Raw genomic sequence first — 17,244 nt, forward strand, 5'->3', positions numbered from 1 at the left:
AATGAGAGTATACGTATAAAAGCCCTTTTTACTGATAAAGTTAAATTAATTTTATTTGGTAAAACTGAGGCATTAAAATTATGTAAGAATATTAAAGGGTTCTTAACAACAAAAGTGAAAGCTATGAGCATACTTCTAAGAGCAGCTCATATACTTTAGTGAGTTTCACTATTTACAGTCTTATAAACAGGTCAAACAACTATCATGTTTTGTCACACAGTAGGCCAACAAGATATGATGAGATCACGTGAATACTGTCAGAGAAATCATATCTGCCAAGAAATTAGTTTACCTCAATGTTTAAACATTAACCTAAAATACACATGGATTCCCTTCGGTCAAAGTGAACATATTCATCTGAGATTTGTCAAAAAGGAATTTACAATAACTATTTAAATTTTTAAAAGAGGGGTGATCTGTGTTAACTAATCCAGTTTATTTACATGAGATGCTTGTTCATTGGTTCAGATGGATTGTGAGGCCATGTTGGATGTCAAAGATGCAGAAGAAACAGAATTGAATGACTTTACCACCAGTCCAGTACTAAGGTCCAATCCTCGACCCTCCTTTTCCTATAAAAAGACGATGGGACAAATAAGTTACTAAACTTTTTAACCCTTTTATAGTTTAAAGATCCTGTTCATTGTAGTAAGAAAGAAATTCCTTTTCTTTGTGTGTTCCAGCCAAAAAAAAACAATACATCCACTATATTAATGATCCTATATTTTGTAGTATAAAGAAATAAACAGATTTGCACTTACAGCTCTGTAATCAATGAACATCTCTTTAAAGGCAATAAAGTCAGTAAACGTCAGCAGCATGTCAAGTATATCACCTGAGACTTCATCTTTGTGCTGTCTAAGTAAAAAAAGAAAATAACAAATGAATAGAAATGAGTGGGAAATTATTGCTGTTTTTATTGGATTATTGCTCTATTTAAATCCTTCTCATGGTACCGGTGTTGCTAAAAAACTAGATCTCCATCTAGTGGTGCATTATGTGTATAACATTAAAAAAATCAATATCTTGAACCCGTGCAACAGTGTTAAGCACCAGCCCTGTTTCAAGACACCTGCTTGTAATCTTAAAGTAGTGTTGAAGACTTTGAGCTTTGTTCAGATGTGTTTAATGAGGGGTGGGGCAAAACTCTGCTGGAGGATGGCTCTCCAGAACAATTTGGCTCACCTTATACTGACTAGATTGTGGATCTACAGTTATTATAAACAGTCTGGAACTGCCGTCTAGTCTCATTTAACATTATCATGACAACGGTTCCATTATTTATGCAACATACTTAAGTAAAACTGTGAAAGCATCCATGTTGAAACCAGGAATTCGCTCTATCAGCTGCTGTTCTAAATGCTTTTCTAAGGTCTCGATCTGAAATAAATCATAAATAAGAGTTAAGCATTTCCATTTCAACAGGTGACATCTATACGACAAAAAGCTCAAAGTACTACGCACATATTCGTTAAAAATAGATGTATAGCTGAGCTTGTTTTCCTCAGAGTCCTCAAACTCGGGGTAATATTTCTCCATGAAAGACTGCTGAAGGTGCTGGAATTCATCATCTGTAAAGAAAAGCACATGTGTCAGTTTGACAACAGGTATAATTATTTGGTTACATACACTTGTGAAAGCATGTCATATTTTATCAACAAAAAAAGAGGAAAAGAATATGAATTAATAGTTTTCATAAAGAAAAGGAGAAGAGTGTTGTGACAATTACACACCCTCATGTTATTATACAAAATACTTTAGTTTCTTGTTTTGATAGAATACTAGAAGGGGACAGTAATTACATAATTTTAGCAAGATACAAAATGAATACCCATTATAATATCCTCGATGTTCCCAATTATGATGTCAAATTCTGCATCAGCATCTGATGATCTAGGGAAACAAAATGTAGTGTAGTACACATACATTTGCTAAAATTACACACATGTTGACTCGTCCTTAAAAAAAGTTTCCACTAACTTTGAAATAGCAAAGTCCTCTTCCTCCACATTCTGCATCTCAACTATGTTCTCGTTGCCAACCAGCAGATCTATGGGATTTCATAATTTGGATAAGCAAATATCTGTTAAATACCCTTTGATGCAATTGACAGAGGAATAAAGTTAACCTGCGAACGTACATTACAAATATGTTAACAATCATGAAATTATTTCAATAAGCTGGTTGTTTTGGTGCATGGCTGACGCGTTTCAGCTTTATCTTGAACTTCATGACGGTAGGGAACAAACGGCTTCTTTGTTGATCGTAAAATACAATTCCTTCGTGGTATGTTAACATTTCTATATTTATAACCAAATAATTATGTACCTTGCTCTCGGGCATCCATCATAAATCGGCCAAACGTTCTTGCTGCCACGGCAACGGGTGAACGTGTACTTACTTACAATGTGTCCGGTAGAAACAATATTACGTTCTTTTAGTTCCGCCCTTTTTAACAACAGGACAGCGCAACACCAGTTAGAAGGAATTTCCGGGGCTGTGGATTTTGCTGTTCAGCTTGTCTCGTCTATTAAATGAGCTTTTAGTAAGTCAGACGGTAAGTGTTTGAAGTTAACAGAATGAAGTACTTTGAGAAATCATACCAATGCTTACCTTACGAAAAACAGTTTAGGTCCATCTTGATTTAATACTGACCTGCTTTTATCACAGATATGCAGAAAAACGTGCTTTTTATCATAGACAACAAAGCTTTATTGCCATGGCTTGTAGCATTCACAAGAATACCAAAGTTTATAGCGTACTTGTAAATGTATTAAAACAAATGAAAGGTGATGTAAAAAAAGAAATATATTGAATGGAGAGGAAAATAAGTGAAATAACTAAGAAAAAGAGGAAATTAATAAAATCTAATACACTGGATTTTATTTAAAATTTTAATCAATGTGGTATAACGTTACCTATACATACCATGTCGTATATATGACCCTATTTCGATACTTTAGCAGTGGACATCTGAGCAACAATTTATTATTAAAACTATACATGTCTGTACAATGTGAACTAACATACGTACAACTCAATTTTGAAGAAACTTTATTTAAAATGCGTCTTATTTTGTATCACGTACATTACGTCATTGAGCGTTGGCCCGTGACGCTGCGTCTCTTTGTTGGCCCAGCAGCAGCGTCGCTTCTCTGTTGTTGTTTTCTCTTCCACTGTGAAAACAAGAAATGCTAGCAAGCTAAAGAAGTATTTTCAATACGTTTCGCTATATTTTTGAAAAGACAGCCCTCAAACTAATCTCGCTTGGCGTGTCACAACATTAAACGCAACCCAGCCATGGACTCGGACGAGGGTTACAATTACGAATACGACGATGACGAGGAATGCAGCGAAGACAGTGGCGATGAGGAGCCCGCGGACGACACCCTGGAGCTCGGGGATGTGGAGCTTGTCGATCCCGTGGTGGCCGGAGGAGAGCGAGACGACTGCGGGGAGACGGGAGGCAGCGGGCCCGGACATGATGAGGAAGACTACCGCTTTGAAGTTCTCACCGCCGAGCAGATCCTGCAGCATATGGTGGAGTGTATCAGGGAGGTCAACGAGGTCATCCAGGTAAGTGTTTTCGGGTCATGCTTTAGGCTCAGATCGTCCTGGATTAAGCGATATGATAAGAGGGCGTTTTTAAACCGTTCTGTGTAACTTTGCTTTCGCTGGCAACTCTAGAGAAGGTACAATTGGGTCAGAAACCTTTTGAAGGGAACGGGAATTAAAAAAGAGAATTGTGACGTCATTAGAGTAAATATATCATTATGATCAACGTAGTGGAGCATGTTTTGCGTCAATCAGGTCTGTACCTGTCCTTAAAAGTGAACTTGGTTATCACATCCTGTAACAGCATAAGATGCTTAAACAGCTTTCAGTTCACCTGCATATTGGTGTAAAATACCCCCAACTTTAATAACATGACAAACTTCATACTGATGAAGTAAATATGATTGTTGTAAATCTTAAACACGTTTGTTGATGGTCATACTAGCTGACCACTAGCAGACCTTGGAACACATCAAAGACAACATTGGGTTGTCATCACGTTTCATGTCTTTAGGGCTGGTTGGTGAAAGTTGTATGGGTTAAGTCGCGAAGTGTTTGATGAAATACCACAAAAATGGTCATCAGATTGAATTTAGCTGTAAAGATACTTGTGTTCCGCTGCAGTGGCATCTGGAGACATTACCCCTCTTCCAGTAGTTTGTTTGTTCTTAACAGCGTTTATTTCATATCACTGTTGTCGTAAAAGGGATAGTTTACCAAAGAATTAACATTAAATTACATAACATAATATAAAATTGTCATCATTTATTCACCCCCATGGTTTTCCAAACCTGTGTATGACTGTTTGTTCTGTGAAACAGATATGTCTCAATGGTTTTGTTTTCATACAATGGAAGTCAGTGGGGAGCCAATGTTGAACGTCAGTCATACAAGTCTTGAAATGACATGAATAAACATGATGATATGAGGCACGAGTAAATGGTGAAAAATATTTTTTGGGTGCACTATCCCTTTAACTACTCAGTGATCTGCTAGTTCGGTGTAGTGAACAGTTGCCCTTTATTGTGTTTACATGTAGGTACTGTTATAATGGGCAAGATAACATATACATTTTCAAATTAAATCAGCACTGTGTTCAATTCAAACTGCTAGCATTGTATTATATTATATTATTACCAAACAGTGCCCCCTGGGTTTTTTGACCTCGGTCTGTTGCACCTAGAAACAGGTTTCCTCATAGTTTAGGTCATTGACATACCAACCATTTGTTTGGACTACCTGTCGACTTACACCTTGATATGTTGGTCCAGATAACCTTCTTGATAAGAGTATTGCAGATCAAGCTTGAGAGGGTGAGGGGAAACTCTGTTGTGCAAATGCTGTGTAAATCATGGCTTTACGGCTCTGAGGATGTTGCCATTCTTTTCAAAAACTCAAAGGGCAGTTTTTTTAGAGAGGAAAACCCCCTAAAGGTATTTTTTATGTGTTAGACCTTGACATGCATGAGGTGGTATACAGCCATTAGTTAATTCTTGGAGTGTGTGTTTTGGTTTCGATGAATGGTAGACAGAAGTATTACTAATTTAATATAAAATGTATTTGGTTGATGTCAACTTCATAGTACTATAGGATGCACATTACTGTCTGATATGTCATATGAAATAAACAAATGGGCTATGTAATAATACTTTAAAAATGATTAAATGACAATGATGAGCTTGTTGGATTTTGTATTTGTGATCTTGCTTTTTCTGTGTATTAAAAGGCATGCATATCTCTCTCATTGCAGAATCCTGCTACTATCACTAGAATATTACTGAGTCATTTCAACTGGGATAAAGAAAAGCTGATGGAAAGGTAATTGTTCACTTGTGTATTTTTCCGTTCAGCATACACAACTTTTGAGGAAACTAACATGCATCTCTTCGCAGGTATTTTGACGGTAACCTGGACAAGCTGTTTTCAGAGTGTCACGTTATAAATCCCAGCAAGAAGTCTCGGACACGCCTCATGAACACTAGATCGTCCGCACAGGACATGCCGTGTCAGATCTGCTATCTCAACTATCCTAACTCGGTCAGTACCTCCCAGCAGAATCGCTTTCATAGCCTCTGATTAATCCTTTCCACTGCAGCCGTGCCAATAATTTACAGGCGGCCCCCAAGTATGCCTGACGAAAGTTCCCAGAATTGAAATGTCCGTCGTTCTCTTCGACTTCTGTGCAACCCCTCGAATCAGTGCAACAAACGTTGTGGCAAATTCCATCTGGGCCTGCTTAAAAGAATATCATTTCGTGGAAAGATTTCAGTGGGTGTTGTTAATCTTTTAGCGATGCAAACCGTATGTTGTTGCATTGTTGGAGATGTTCGGTGGTTTTCGGTATTATTTTGACATCTACGTTTTGTTAGACGCTCATCGCCGTGCAAAACTGTGCCTCGGCCGGCAGGAAGGATTTCGAATGAGCCGCTAATCTCTTCACTGGATTACTCAAACTTTATACAAAGCAGCAGAGCAGAGGAACCAAAGTGTCTTTGTGGATTTGCAGGGAACCTTGAGAAACGTAGCATGCATGATTCTAGCATTGTTGTGATCTGCTTTGTCATGAGGGATGACGACCGTCTGAAATGAAAACTCTGGATTAAGCAGTGGCCGGGATTTAGAAACTGTTCTGTTTATGGCTTTGAAACGTGCCTTTTAACTGTAGCGGCATCCAATGATAGTTCCTATGTCACCTCCATGTGTGCTTGAGAAAAGCAGAGGTTTTTTATTTGAGGTCGCACAATGCAGATATCTGGCAACGTTCGACTCGCTTTTATTTAACATTGACTTGAAAGCAGAAAGCCTTTTTTCAAATTGTGAAAATCTGAAATCAAATTGGTTGGTTATTTAATTGCATTTTATGTCAGGTTCTCAATTCCATGTGTTCATTCGTAAATCTGACCACTGAGTTCCCATGAGAGATTCCCTTTTGCAACATGCTGTTAAATTTCATGTTCAACAGTGTTTTGCTTACACCAGGCCTAGCACAAATATTAAGCAGGTTTGTGCTTTAGCTGTTATCTGTCGCCCTGAGACGATAAATCAGAGCTATATTACCCTCAGGGGCCAAAGGCAAGACAATGGGATAGTTTGTAGGTGGAACAGATAAACGGCTGAAAAATCCGTCACCTGTTTAGAACTGCTTTCTAAGATTTTTATATGCGCCAAAACAACAGTCTTTGTTGGCTATATCGATCTGTTTTAGAGAACAAGGCCTATTGTGTTTCAGGGGCACAAAAACGCCTGTTTTTGTGCTATTTATTTAAAAATAAAACGCTATTTATTTAGGATTTGATTTTGAGCACTGTTATAAGGTTACCACGGGCACCTTAAAGTGATAGTTCAGCCAAAACTGAAAATTCTATCATGAATTACTCACTCTCTAGTTGTTCCAATCCTGTATGCATTTCTTTGTTTGGTTGAACACAGAGAAAGATATTTGGACGAATGCTTGTAACTAAGCAGTTCTTGGACCTTGTTGACTACCATAGTAAGAAAAATGACAGCAGTAGTCAAAAGTGCCCCAGAATTCTTCAAAATATCTTCTTTTGTGTTCAACAGAACAAAACAATTATAAAGCAATTTTTCCAAGAACTGTTAGGTTATAAGCATTCTTCGAAATACCTTTGTGTTTATCATAACAAATAGATGTAAACAGATTTGTAACAACTCAAAGGCTAGTAAATGATGACATCATTTTTATTTTTGGGTGAACTGTTCCTTTAAAAAAGACATTCCACAACTTCTAGGGTATTTCGCAACATGCAGTTTTTTGTAACAAGCATGTAGACTAATGTTTGAATTTGCTCCTTTCGTTATGTGTAACTTTCCTCTTGTAAATTTGGATCTGATTATTATTTTTTGCAGTACTTTACTGGTCTGGAATGTGGGCACAAGTTCTGCATGCAGTGCTGGGGCGATTACTTGACAACCAAAATCATAGAGGAAGGAATGGGACAGGTACGTTTTTTTAAAACTACTAGACCACCAAATGCCTTCAGACCACGTCCGTCTCATTGTCTAGAGTTTCAAGTTGTGCAACACAAAGCTTTCTAGAAATGTCCTGTGTGTTTGATTATTTATTTAACCTGCAGAATTTGCAGATTTTATTTGCAGCTCGTATGACAGCATTAGTAGTCTGTCAGTGGAGCCTGACAGTCTCTGCGAAGCTCATTGGCTGCTGTAAATCCAGCAGTTATTTAGATTTACCTGTTCTCGTTTGGTTTTTCTCTGTCCTATTGTAACACAAGCTTGTTTGTTTCTATTCCAGACCATTTCCTGTCCTGCTCACAGCTGTGATATTCTGGTGGATGACAACACAGTCATGTGAGTGTTTGAGAAACAAATCATTGTTCTAAATGGCTTGTTACTATGCATTAATGGACTTTATGTTTATATCCTCTGGAATTAAAATAAACTTCACGTCAACGTCATCAGATGTGATAACACATTTCAAATCAGCAGGAAAATCTGAAAACAATTACAAGTTTTGTTTGTTTTGCTTAAATCATACTAAGCTGTATTTTGCAACATGCCCCCCATGAGATGGCATTACAAAGCACGGGTGGGCAAGGCCAAGGATATTATTCAATATAACTTTGATTGTGTTCAGCTAAAGTAAGAAAGTCCTACATCTGGGGTGGCATAAGGCCGAATCAGTTATAAGAGTTTTTATATTTCTGTAAAGTATTCCTTTAATTTTTCAAATAAGGTTAAATCACAACTGCTTGCTGAGATCTCTGAAAGTGTCATTGGATTGTTTTTTCTAAGCTTATGTTAAAGTGCTTTGGCTATGGCCGAGTAGAGCTGATAGAGTTCACTTTGAGTCAGAATTAGCCAGAAATTTGCTGCCCTGCTTCGCAGGTGTGAGTCACAACACTTCCTGTTCATTGGATCTGATTATTCTGGATCCGCACAGCTGTGTTAACCTAGATATTCCTGCTACTTTCTTGATGCCGTATCTGATCTTTTTGTTCGCACTTGTTGTTAAATGTGTTATAAATATAGGCCGTTTCTCAATTCCAAGAACGCAAAGAACGGACTTGTGTTCTCGTGGAGACCCGGTTATTGATGACGTAGAGCGAGAACACAAGACCGCCGAAGAACGCATATTGAGAAACGGCCGTTGTGTTTGGAAGCATGTCTGCTTTGTCAGTAATGTAAATGTTTCTGGGGTTTTTTCGCAGGCGACTGATTACAGAATCAAAAGTGAAGTTGAAGTACCAGCATTTAATAACCAATAGTTTTGTAGAGGTAGGATTTCATTCCATCTGGGATACATTTTCCTTTTTCTACCTGAAAATAAGATAAATTGGTTCAGTTATTTATGCTTCTTCATTCTACTCTTTTCTCTTCAGTGCAACCGACTGTTAAAATGGTGTCCGGCACCTGACTGTCATCACGTTGTCAAAGTTCAGTACCCAGATGCCAAACCTGTACGATGCAAGTGTGGTCGGCAGTTCTGGTAAGACACTGAACAAGATATTGCGTATCCAAAAGAAGATATTTTGAAGAATGTTGGTAACGAAACAATGGCTCGTCTATACAACAGAAGTCAATAGGTTCTGTCGTTGTTTGGTTAGCAACATTCTTTAAAATATCTTCTTTTGTGCTCTGCAGAAGAAAGAAAGTCACAACGGGTTTGAAATGACAAGAGGGTGAATAAATGATGACAGACGTTTAACTATTACACTTTTTATTATTATGGTATCCAAGGATGTCTCAGGTCAGAAGTACTTGCTTGTTTTTTAAATCAAATCTAGGTCATCAAATTGAAATGGTGGGAAATGTTGTTTAGAAATGTTGAGACTTCCAATAATTCTTGTGTGATGTGTGTGGGTAGAGAATTCTAATGTGCTCTCATTCATTTACAGCTTCAACTGTGGAGAAAATTGGCATGATCCAGTCAAGTGTAAGGTGTGTTCTGCAGGGCACACACTGAATCTTTATGATGTTTAGCTAGAATTGCAAAAAGGGGGTTTTAAGTGTTTAAACATGGTCGTGTGTGTTGCGTTTTTTTTCTTTTGGACTTTCTTTTGTGAGCAAAGCCTGACAAATGTTTTTTACTTTTGCTCACTGTAAACTGATATTTCTTGCCACAAATGGTGGATCCTATTCTTCCATTTATAAACCTTTGTTTATAGTTTCTCTACAATAATGTGTATTCTTAAAGGCAGGACTTAAGCCTAGTCACAGACTAACTTCAATGTAAAAGGTGTATTGATCGAAAATAACCTGCACTGATATATCAGTGTGATTGTTTGGTCTCAAGATTATTCACATTAATAAACTATTTTTTTTTAATTGTTTTAAATATCCTAATTTAACCAAGGCCTACTCCTGGTGAAGATAATCTCTGTGGGAAAGCAAAATGATTTTATTTTTCAAACAAATGTCCCTTTTTATTATCCTTGCTTGACCCAATGATGCACTCTTTCTAACATATGCCAATAAGAGTCAAAATAATGCACATGTTGAGTGTAGAAATTGCAGTGAAAAGCAGGGGAACATTTGGATTTTGTATAGCAAGTGTTTTTCTGGGTGAACAAAGAAAAGAATGCGAGCAGACGACCACCTCTCCTTCTCTGAGCATTAAGAGACTCTTCAGAGACTTGCCTTGTTATTGTGGGGGCAGTCTTGCCAAAAACAAAGGAAGCCTCAATTCCCTGGTGCTCGTCATATGGGGATTACAATCATCTTCTATTGAGAGAACATTTAAGCCTTTATAAACATTGACACATAATCTTCCTATTTTATAGTTTGCTTTTAAATAATGTTACGTGGCATTAATCCATCACTTTGTTAGTTGAACAACAGTAAATAAACTCATGTATGTCCATTGGCTTTCTTTCATCTCTTCTTATCCAGTGGCTAAGGAAATGGATTAAGAAATGTGACGATGACAGCGAGACGTCAAACTGGATTGCGGCAAATACGAAGGTCAGTGGTTAGGCTTTGATGTAGATCTTTCCCTGTCTCATCTGACCCATAACTGAGATCTTTCTGTTACGTGACAGGAATGCCCGAAATGCCACGTCACCATAGAGAAAGATGGCGGCTGCAACCACATGGTCTGCCGGAACCAAAACTGCAAAGCTGAGTTCTGCTGGGTTTGCCTGGGGCCATGGGAGCCACATGGTTCTGCTTGGTAGGTTTAGTGTATTTCTGTGTTTATGTATTTGGGTTTGGGACAAAACATAATATGTAACTACATTTCTAAATGATAAACCGTATTATGGATGCCAGATGATTTCTGAACTCTTCTCCTGTAGACCACATTGCTTCATTTCTTAAGTACACATCCTTGATCAGCTGTTTCTACCTAAACCCGAGAGGTCTAAGACTAGTTGTTCCCTCCTCTTTGTTCCATGCAATCCTCCATGATCTTGTATTTAACCATCACGTACAAAAACCACAGAGAGTGACTCATTCAGCTGGGGATCACTGACATACAGACATAATACGGCAGTAATGTTTTTTTTCCCAGTTTTCCCAGCGCCACTGTTTCACAGCCTGTTTAAAAAACACTTTTGCTAAATTTCAGAACATTTGTTTTTGATGACTAATATATTATCTGGAAATTAAACTAATGCAGATCTGTTTTCACCCAAAGGTACAATTGTAATCGTTACAATGAGGATGATGCCAAGGCAGCCAGGGATGCTCAAGAGGTAAATGTTGCAACTTAAAAGCATGCAAATAATGGGCACAGTTGCCCCAAACGGTATTTAAATTGTCCTATAGTAGGGTTTACATCAACAGTGTCTTCATGTCTTTGCATACATGCATGTCGGGCAGCGTTCCAGGGCGGCCTTGCAGAGGTACTTGTTTTATTGCAACCGCTACATGAACCACATGCAGAGCTTGCGCTTTGAGCACAAGCTGTACGCCCAGGTCAAGCAGAAAATGGAGGAGATGCAGCAGCACAACATGTCGTGGATTGAGGTGCAGTTCCTGAAAAAGGCAGTGGATGTGCTTTGCCAGTGCAGATCAACGCTCATGTTTACCTACGTCTTCGCGTTCTACCTCAAGAAGAACAACCAGTCCATTATTTTCGAGGTAAGATATTGTGAGAAAATGCTGATTAACACGATTAAATAGGGAAAACGTACAGCTTTGAATGTTTGTGCCCAGAATAACCAGGCAGATTTGGAGAATGCCACTGAGGTGCTGTCTGGATACCTGGAGCGTGACATCTCCCAGGATTCTCTGCAGGACATTAAGCAGAAAGTACAAGATAAATACAGGCAAGTGTACAAGGAGTTTGATTTTAATGTCATTCAAATTTGTGCATATGACTTTTATCACCATTTGGAAAGAAACTCATAGCACCCGCTATGCTCTACCAATTGATGGGTTATTCTGTGTATTTTTCAGACTTTGTGTTTGAATAATAATTGTCTGATAATAAGCCCCTTTTGCAATATTGCTGTATGCAGATACTGTGAGAGCAGAAGGAGAGTGCTGTTGCAACACGTACATGAAGGCTATGACAAAGATCTGTGGGAGTACATCGAAGATTGAGGCTACATCTCCACATCACAGACTCTCGGAGAGAAACTCCACCCCCTAGAAAGAACTGAGCAGCACAGATCTCTGCTGCCTCCTCCCTGGCAAACCGCCCTGCATTGCATAATTTTTCCAGAGTTTTGTTTCATGCAAAGCATAAGAGTAAATTATATTTAAATAAAAAAGTTAATATTAAAAATATTACATGTTCAACAGTATTGTTAGCAGCGCCAAGCGCGATGCTGAGAGATGCAACAAAAGGCGAAATATCTTCCATTTGCTTGCATTGTAAAGTCTTGCCCTTAGAAATCTTTCCCTTACTTATCAGTTTGTGGATGTGTTCTGTTTGACTTTATTTTATACGATCTTTATTTGTGTGAGTTGAAAATGGACATCATTTTCAAAACGGCTTTAATTTTTCTGTCCATGATCGCTTTATGGGGCTGGATATGGGTTGCTGACTGTTGAAGGGTTGGTTCGAAAGGGGCGATTTTTTTTTTTTTTTTTTTTTTTTTTTTTTGAGCAAGAACATTAGTGGAATAGAACACGCAAAAAAGTCAAAATCGGTATTTTTCAATTTGTATATAATGCATATGCATGAAAGTTAAAGAATAAGAGTGTGGCATGTGCATCATTTTTTAAAGATATTTATCTTTACAGATATTAAAAAAAATGTATATTTGCTGTATAGATTGAGTGTCTCCCTATCTTGGATCATCCTTGTAAAGAGAGTTAGGACTTGACATAAATCATGAGTCCGTGTCTCTTGCTCCACAGGGGCCGAGCAGGGTTAGATTCTGCCAAATCGAGCAGAACATGCCGAGGTGGTGCGTTCTGGAGACTACAAACTGAATTCCCTGAAATTTGTGGGAGCTTCTGGCTTCATGGTTGGAGGAAATGGGGATGGTGTAATTTTTCGCTGCTTTTTCCAACTTTTAAACAGGACAGTGGTTTTCCTCTGCTCTGCATTGTTTGCTGTAATTGTCCTCTTAGGTAGATTTAGTATCGTAAAATTATTTTAAGAGGTATATGAATAATTTCTGAGAGCCAAATTGAGTGACATTCACTCAAATTATCTTTTATATTTTTTCTTTGTCTCTCTGAAGTTCATTCTTATTTGACCCAGCTTTTTCTCCAGAAGCCTAACATGCACAGATAAAATTGAACTCTCGGGCTTGTCCAACTGATTTTCTTGACAGATGTTGTCAAGCGTCCTGGTCAACCGTTCTGATGGAGCCATTGACAAAGAGGGTTAGGCTTTTTCCACCATACCAAATTTTGCACACCGTGTAACTATAAGTCTGAAGCCACTGTTTTCTCTGTTATTTCAAGTGAGACTGTACATTGCTTTAATTTGTTTTTGTGGAAAGTAACCATGCATTTGCACCTGCAGTAGTTTCCAAAGGGCCGTTTGAGTCACGATATGGTTTGCAGGGTGATAATGGTGTAACCTTTGTACTGTGATGTCAGATTTGTGTTCATTCATGCAAAATTGTGTGTGAAAACACCGTGACCATCATTGAAGCACAGAGTCCTGTCTTCAGGGGTAGAGGGGTGGGGTTTAGGGAGAGACACAGGTGGGACATGGTGACATTGCTGTGTAAGTTGGAGTAGTAGGACAACACCAAAGTGTCAGTCTCAAACTGATGAAGTTTTTTCACTTTCCAGGTCAAGTGGCTGGAAGTACATTTTTTTGTTTGTTTTAATGTGCTTCATGAAAATAAATGTCAGAAATGCATTCTCTTATTGAGAATACTGTCACTAAAGTAAATGTTTTCTTGTGTTTGCTGATTCATTTTTCTTTTGCATTGTGTACTGGGAGTGATCGCTGTGTTTTAATGTAGTTTTTGTGATGCATTGGATGAGTGCTGAGATGGTCTTCCAGGCTTCCATGCATAAGTTTGATTATTAAAACTAGAGGTTTCATACAAGCATAATGCGGAACAAAAAATAAAGTATGGGGGGTTGATGATCCTTTATCTTCCATTTGAATGCACATTTTGGTTTCAATGAACATAAAACCATTGAATGCAGCTTGTGTGTATGGAACTGTCTATTTCTCAGCTGTGCTTCTTTGACCATGTTTGATAACTAATTTAACATTCACAGTAACAAAATGCAGCTACTCTCATTTTGTTGAGACATCCAAAAACTTTTTAATACTTTTCTACATGTATCCTTTCTTTATGCTATTAAATTTTTGATTTCTTATATACATAGTGTACAAATGTGTGAGAAATAAGTTGTTGGTTTTGAAGAAAACGATGATTAAAGTGCAAAATGTTGCAAACGTTTCATTAGTTTGCATTTTCCCTTGTGGTTTATTGTTTTTATAGGAACAGTTCACCATTCTGTGATCATTTAGTCACCCTCAAGTTGTTCCAATCCAGTATAAATTTCCTTGTTCTGATGAACACAAAAGATATTTGTAAGAATGTTAGAAACCAAATAGATCTCATCAGACATATGAGATGCATTTGGAAAGTCTGATTCCATTTAGAAATGGAATTAAATGCCCACAAGAGGGAGGCAAATCTTTATGGATGCTGTTATGTTTCTCTGTACATCAACTTCATTCATGAAAAAATACTGTAGTAATACTTGCTATATATAGTTATATTCCTTGTCCTTTATGTATCAATTTTATCATATTATTTCAGAATAATGACCATTTAATTGTAGTATTTCAAATTTGGTGGACACACAAAAAAAAAAGTTCTTTTGTAGTAAGACCATCAACTTGAGCTTTTTTCATGATCTACATATGCTATTTAAACATTAAAATTAACAAACATTAAAAAACATGATACAGGCCAAACTGGATACAACAATAAATTATTTTCCCTGACAAAGGTGACAAAAATATTTCCACTTGCAACAAGCGCATAACCCAAAACATATGGCCACATACATCAGCCATGAAAGATTTACATAAAGAAGGGGGTATGGGTGAAGAACCTCATGAAACTATAATATACATGTATAAAGCGGGGAAAATAAGTATTTGACACATCAGCATTTTTATCAGTTAGGGGATTTATAAGTGGGTTATTTACACAATTTCCCACCAGATGTAGCCATCAAGCAAAATATTGAAATCACACAAAAATCAGAACATGCAAGTATACAAGTTCAGTCATAATAAATAAAGTGAAATGACACAGGGAATAAGTATTGAACACACTTTATTTAATACTTTTTAGAAAAGCCTTTGTTGGTGATAATAGCTTCTAGACGCCTCTTGTATGGAGAGACCAGTCCTCTGCATTGGTCAGGAGTGATTCTGGCCCATTGTTCCACACAAATGGTCTTTAAATCTTGAAGGTTCCTTTGGCCTCGGTTATTAACTTTGATCTTCAGTTGGGTTAGGGGATTGACTGGGCCATTCAAGCAGCTTGATTTTCCTTTGAAACCCCTTCATTGTGTCCTTGGCCTTGTGTTTGGGATCATGGTCTTGCTGAAATGTCCACCCTCTTTTCTATTTCAGCTTTCTGGTAGATGGCACAGATTTTTATCCAGAATGTCCCGGTACATTTCTCCATTCATCCTGTCTTCTATAATATTAAGTCTGCCAGTACCCCTTGATGAAAAGCAGCCCCAAACCATGAGCAAACTTTAACCGAACCTCAACATACTTTTTGTTCAGCAATGGAGTCTTGCGTGGTGAGCGTGCATGGATGCCATGGCGGTTCAGTGCATTGCTTATAGTTTTCTTTGAAACAACAGTACCTGCTGATGTAAGGTCTTCCTCAAATTCGGCCCGAGTGGTTCTTGTCTCTTGGAGAACTCTCCTGATTATTCTTTGGACTCCTTGGACAGAGATCTTACATGGAGCACCTGATCGTGGCCGGTTTATGGAGAAATGATGCTCTTTCCATTTCCGGATAATGGCCCCCACAGTGCTCACAGGAACATTCAGCATTCTGGAAATGCGCCTATAACCATTCCCATCAAAATGCTTTCCAACGATAAGATTACGAAGCTCTACAGGAGTTCTTTGCTTTTACCCTTCATAAAGTCTTTCCTGTGTGCCTCCTGGATAATGAGAAGCCTTTATAGGCCAGCAATTAGGACTAAAGCAGCTGATATCAATTAGGATTGATAGGGGGCAGGGTTTCTCTCTCAATACTGACAGATTTCAGGTGATCTCCTGGCTTTCTATGCCATTTTGCACCTCGTTACCTTCATGTGTTCAATACTTATTCCCTGTGTCATTTCACTTTTTTTATTATGACTGAACTAGTATACTTAAATGCTCTGATTTCTTTGTATGAATTCAATATTTGGCTTGATGGCTACATCTGGTGGAAATTGAGTCAATACCCCACTTAAAAATTCCCTTACTGATAAAAATGCTGATGTGTCAAATACTTATTTTCCCCGCTGTATATATATGAAATATATTAAAGTAAATGTTCAGAAAAAATGTAAACACTGAGCCAAATCATGTATCATTTTTTATTATTACAAAGAGATAAAAAAGAAAACTATATTTTAAATATAAGGAAACGCATGACAGCAGCTATTATAAAAATAAATCTGTAAAACAGTTACACCTCTTGCCATACTGCATTCCCTTAGATCCCAATCCCTCAGCTGGAATGTTGTTTGTAATGTTTACACAGGGTGACAAACATAAAACCTGCTGAGAATGTCTGCCAACAACTTAGGGGTTCACAGGATCAACTGAAACATTTCTGACAGAGAACGTAACAAACATACAGAACATACAGAAACAGAAGACACAGATTCTACAATGAATAAAAGTGGTTTGGTTTGAGATTTTACAGTAGAAAATGTTACATTAGTCATCAATTCAGTTTTTGGAATATTTTATTTTAAAACAATCCGAGGTGCAAATAAAAACAATAAATAAAATAATACCCCTCAAGATTTAGTCCTCTACCTTCAACCATCCTTTCTTGTAGTCTAACAGGAGCTCGAGAAAGTACTGCCACTCGGGCTCACTATCATATTTGACCTCAAACACAGTTTTCAGTGGATTCCTATGTGGCTCATGGATACGCAGCACCACACCTCTATACCAAACTTCTGTTTTGTCCTTTTCCTCATACAAGTGCCGGATTCTCTTTCCCACCAGGTCAGGATATGTGTTCTCCATAGCCAAGCGGGCAGACTGCACTGCAGAGCGAAGAACCCATCTACGCCTGCGTTTGGAAT

The 17,244-nt window shown here is 37.9% G+C and overlaps 2 protein-coding genes across 6 annotated transcripts; one reads left to right on the plus strand and one right to left on the minus strand.

Annotated features, from left to right (window-relative positions):
- Positions 1-417: 417 nt before the first annotated feature.
- arl2bp (ADP-ribosylation factor-like 2 binding protein) lies at positions 418-2,391 on the minus strand. Of its 2 annotated transcripts, none has more exons than XM_056766055.1 (7): positions 2,329-2,391; positions 1,981-2,050; positions 1,832-1,893; positions 1,465-1,571; positions 1,295-1,380; positions 762-858; positions 418-572 (listed from the first exon to the last, which is right to left on the minus strand). In XM_056766055.1, the coding sequence occupies exons 1-7, from the start codon at positions 2,348-2,350 to the stop codon at positions 465-467; spliced, it is 552 nt and encodes a 183-aa protein (XP_056622033.1). In that variant the 5' UTR covers positions 2,351-2,391; the 3' UTR covers positions 418-464. The 2 variants fall into 2 exon arrangements, with proteins under 2 accessions (XP_056622033.1, XP_056622034.1); XM_056766056.1 differs by lacking the exon at positions 2,329-2,391 and adding an exon at positions 2,141-2,298.
- A 78-nt stretch (positions 2,392-2,469) lies between these two features.
- arih1 (ariadne ubiquitin-conjugating enzyme E2 binding protein homolog 1 (Drosophila)) lies at positions 2,470-14,363 on the plus strand. Of its 4 annotated transcripts, none has more exons than XM_056766052.1 (15): positions 2,470-2,557; positions 3,250-3,576; positions 5,306-5,373; positions 5,448-5,592; positions 7,423-7,515; positions 7,826-7,881; positions 8,742-8,808; positions 8,913-9,019; positions 9,429-9,471; positions 10,423-10,494; positions 10,572-10,702; positions 11,168-11,225; positions 11,317-11,613; positions 11,689-11,801; positions 11,994-14,363. In XM_056766052.1, the coding sequence occupies exons 2-15, from the start codon at positions 3,301-3,303 to the stop codon at positions 12,076-12,078; spliced, it is 1,611 nt and encodes a 536-aa protein (XP_056622030.1). In that variant the 5' UTR covers positions 2,470-2,557; positions 3,250-3,300; the 3' UTR covers positions 12,079-14,363. The 4 variants fall into 4 exon arrangements, with proteins under 4 accessions (XP_056622030.1, XP_056622031.1, XP_056622029.1 ...); XM_056766053.1 differs by having other exon boundaries at positions 2,472-2,557; positions 3,246-3,576; XM_056766051.1 differs by lacking the exon at positions 2,470-2,557 and having other exon boundaries at positions 2,891-3,576.
- Positions 14,364-17,244: the final 2,881 nt, after the last annotated feature.

The sequence above is a fragment of the Triplophysa dalaica genome, chromosome 14 (assembly GCF_015846415.1).
Source record: "Triplophysa dalaica isolate WHDGS20190420 chromosome 14, ASM1584641v1, whole genome shotgun sequence".
Classification (NCBI taxonomy): Eukaryota; Metazoa; Chordata; class Actinopteri; order Cypriniformes; family Nemacheilidae; genus Triplophysa; species Triplophysa dalaica.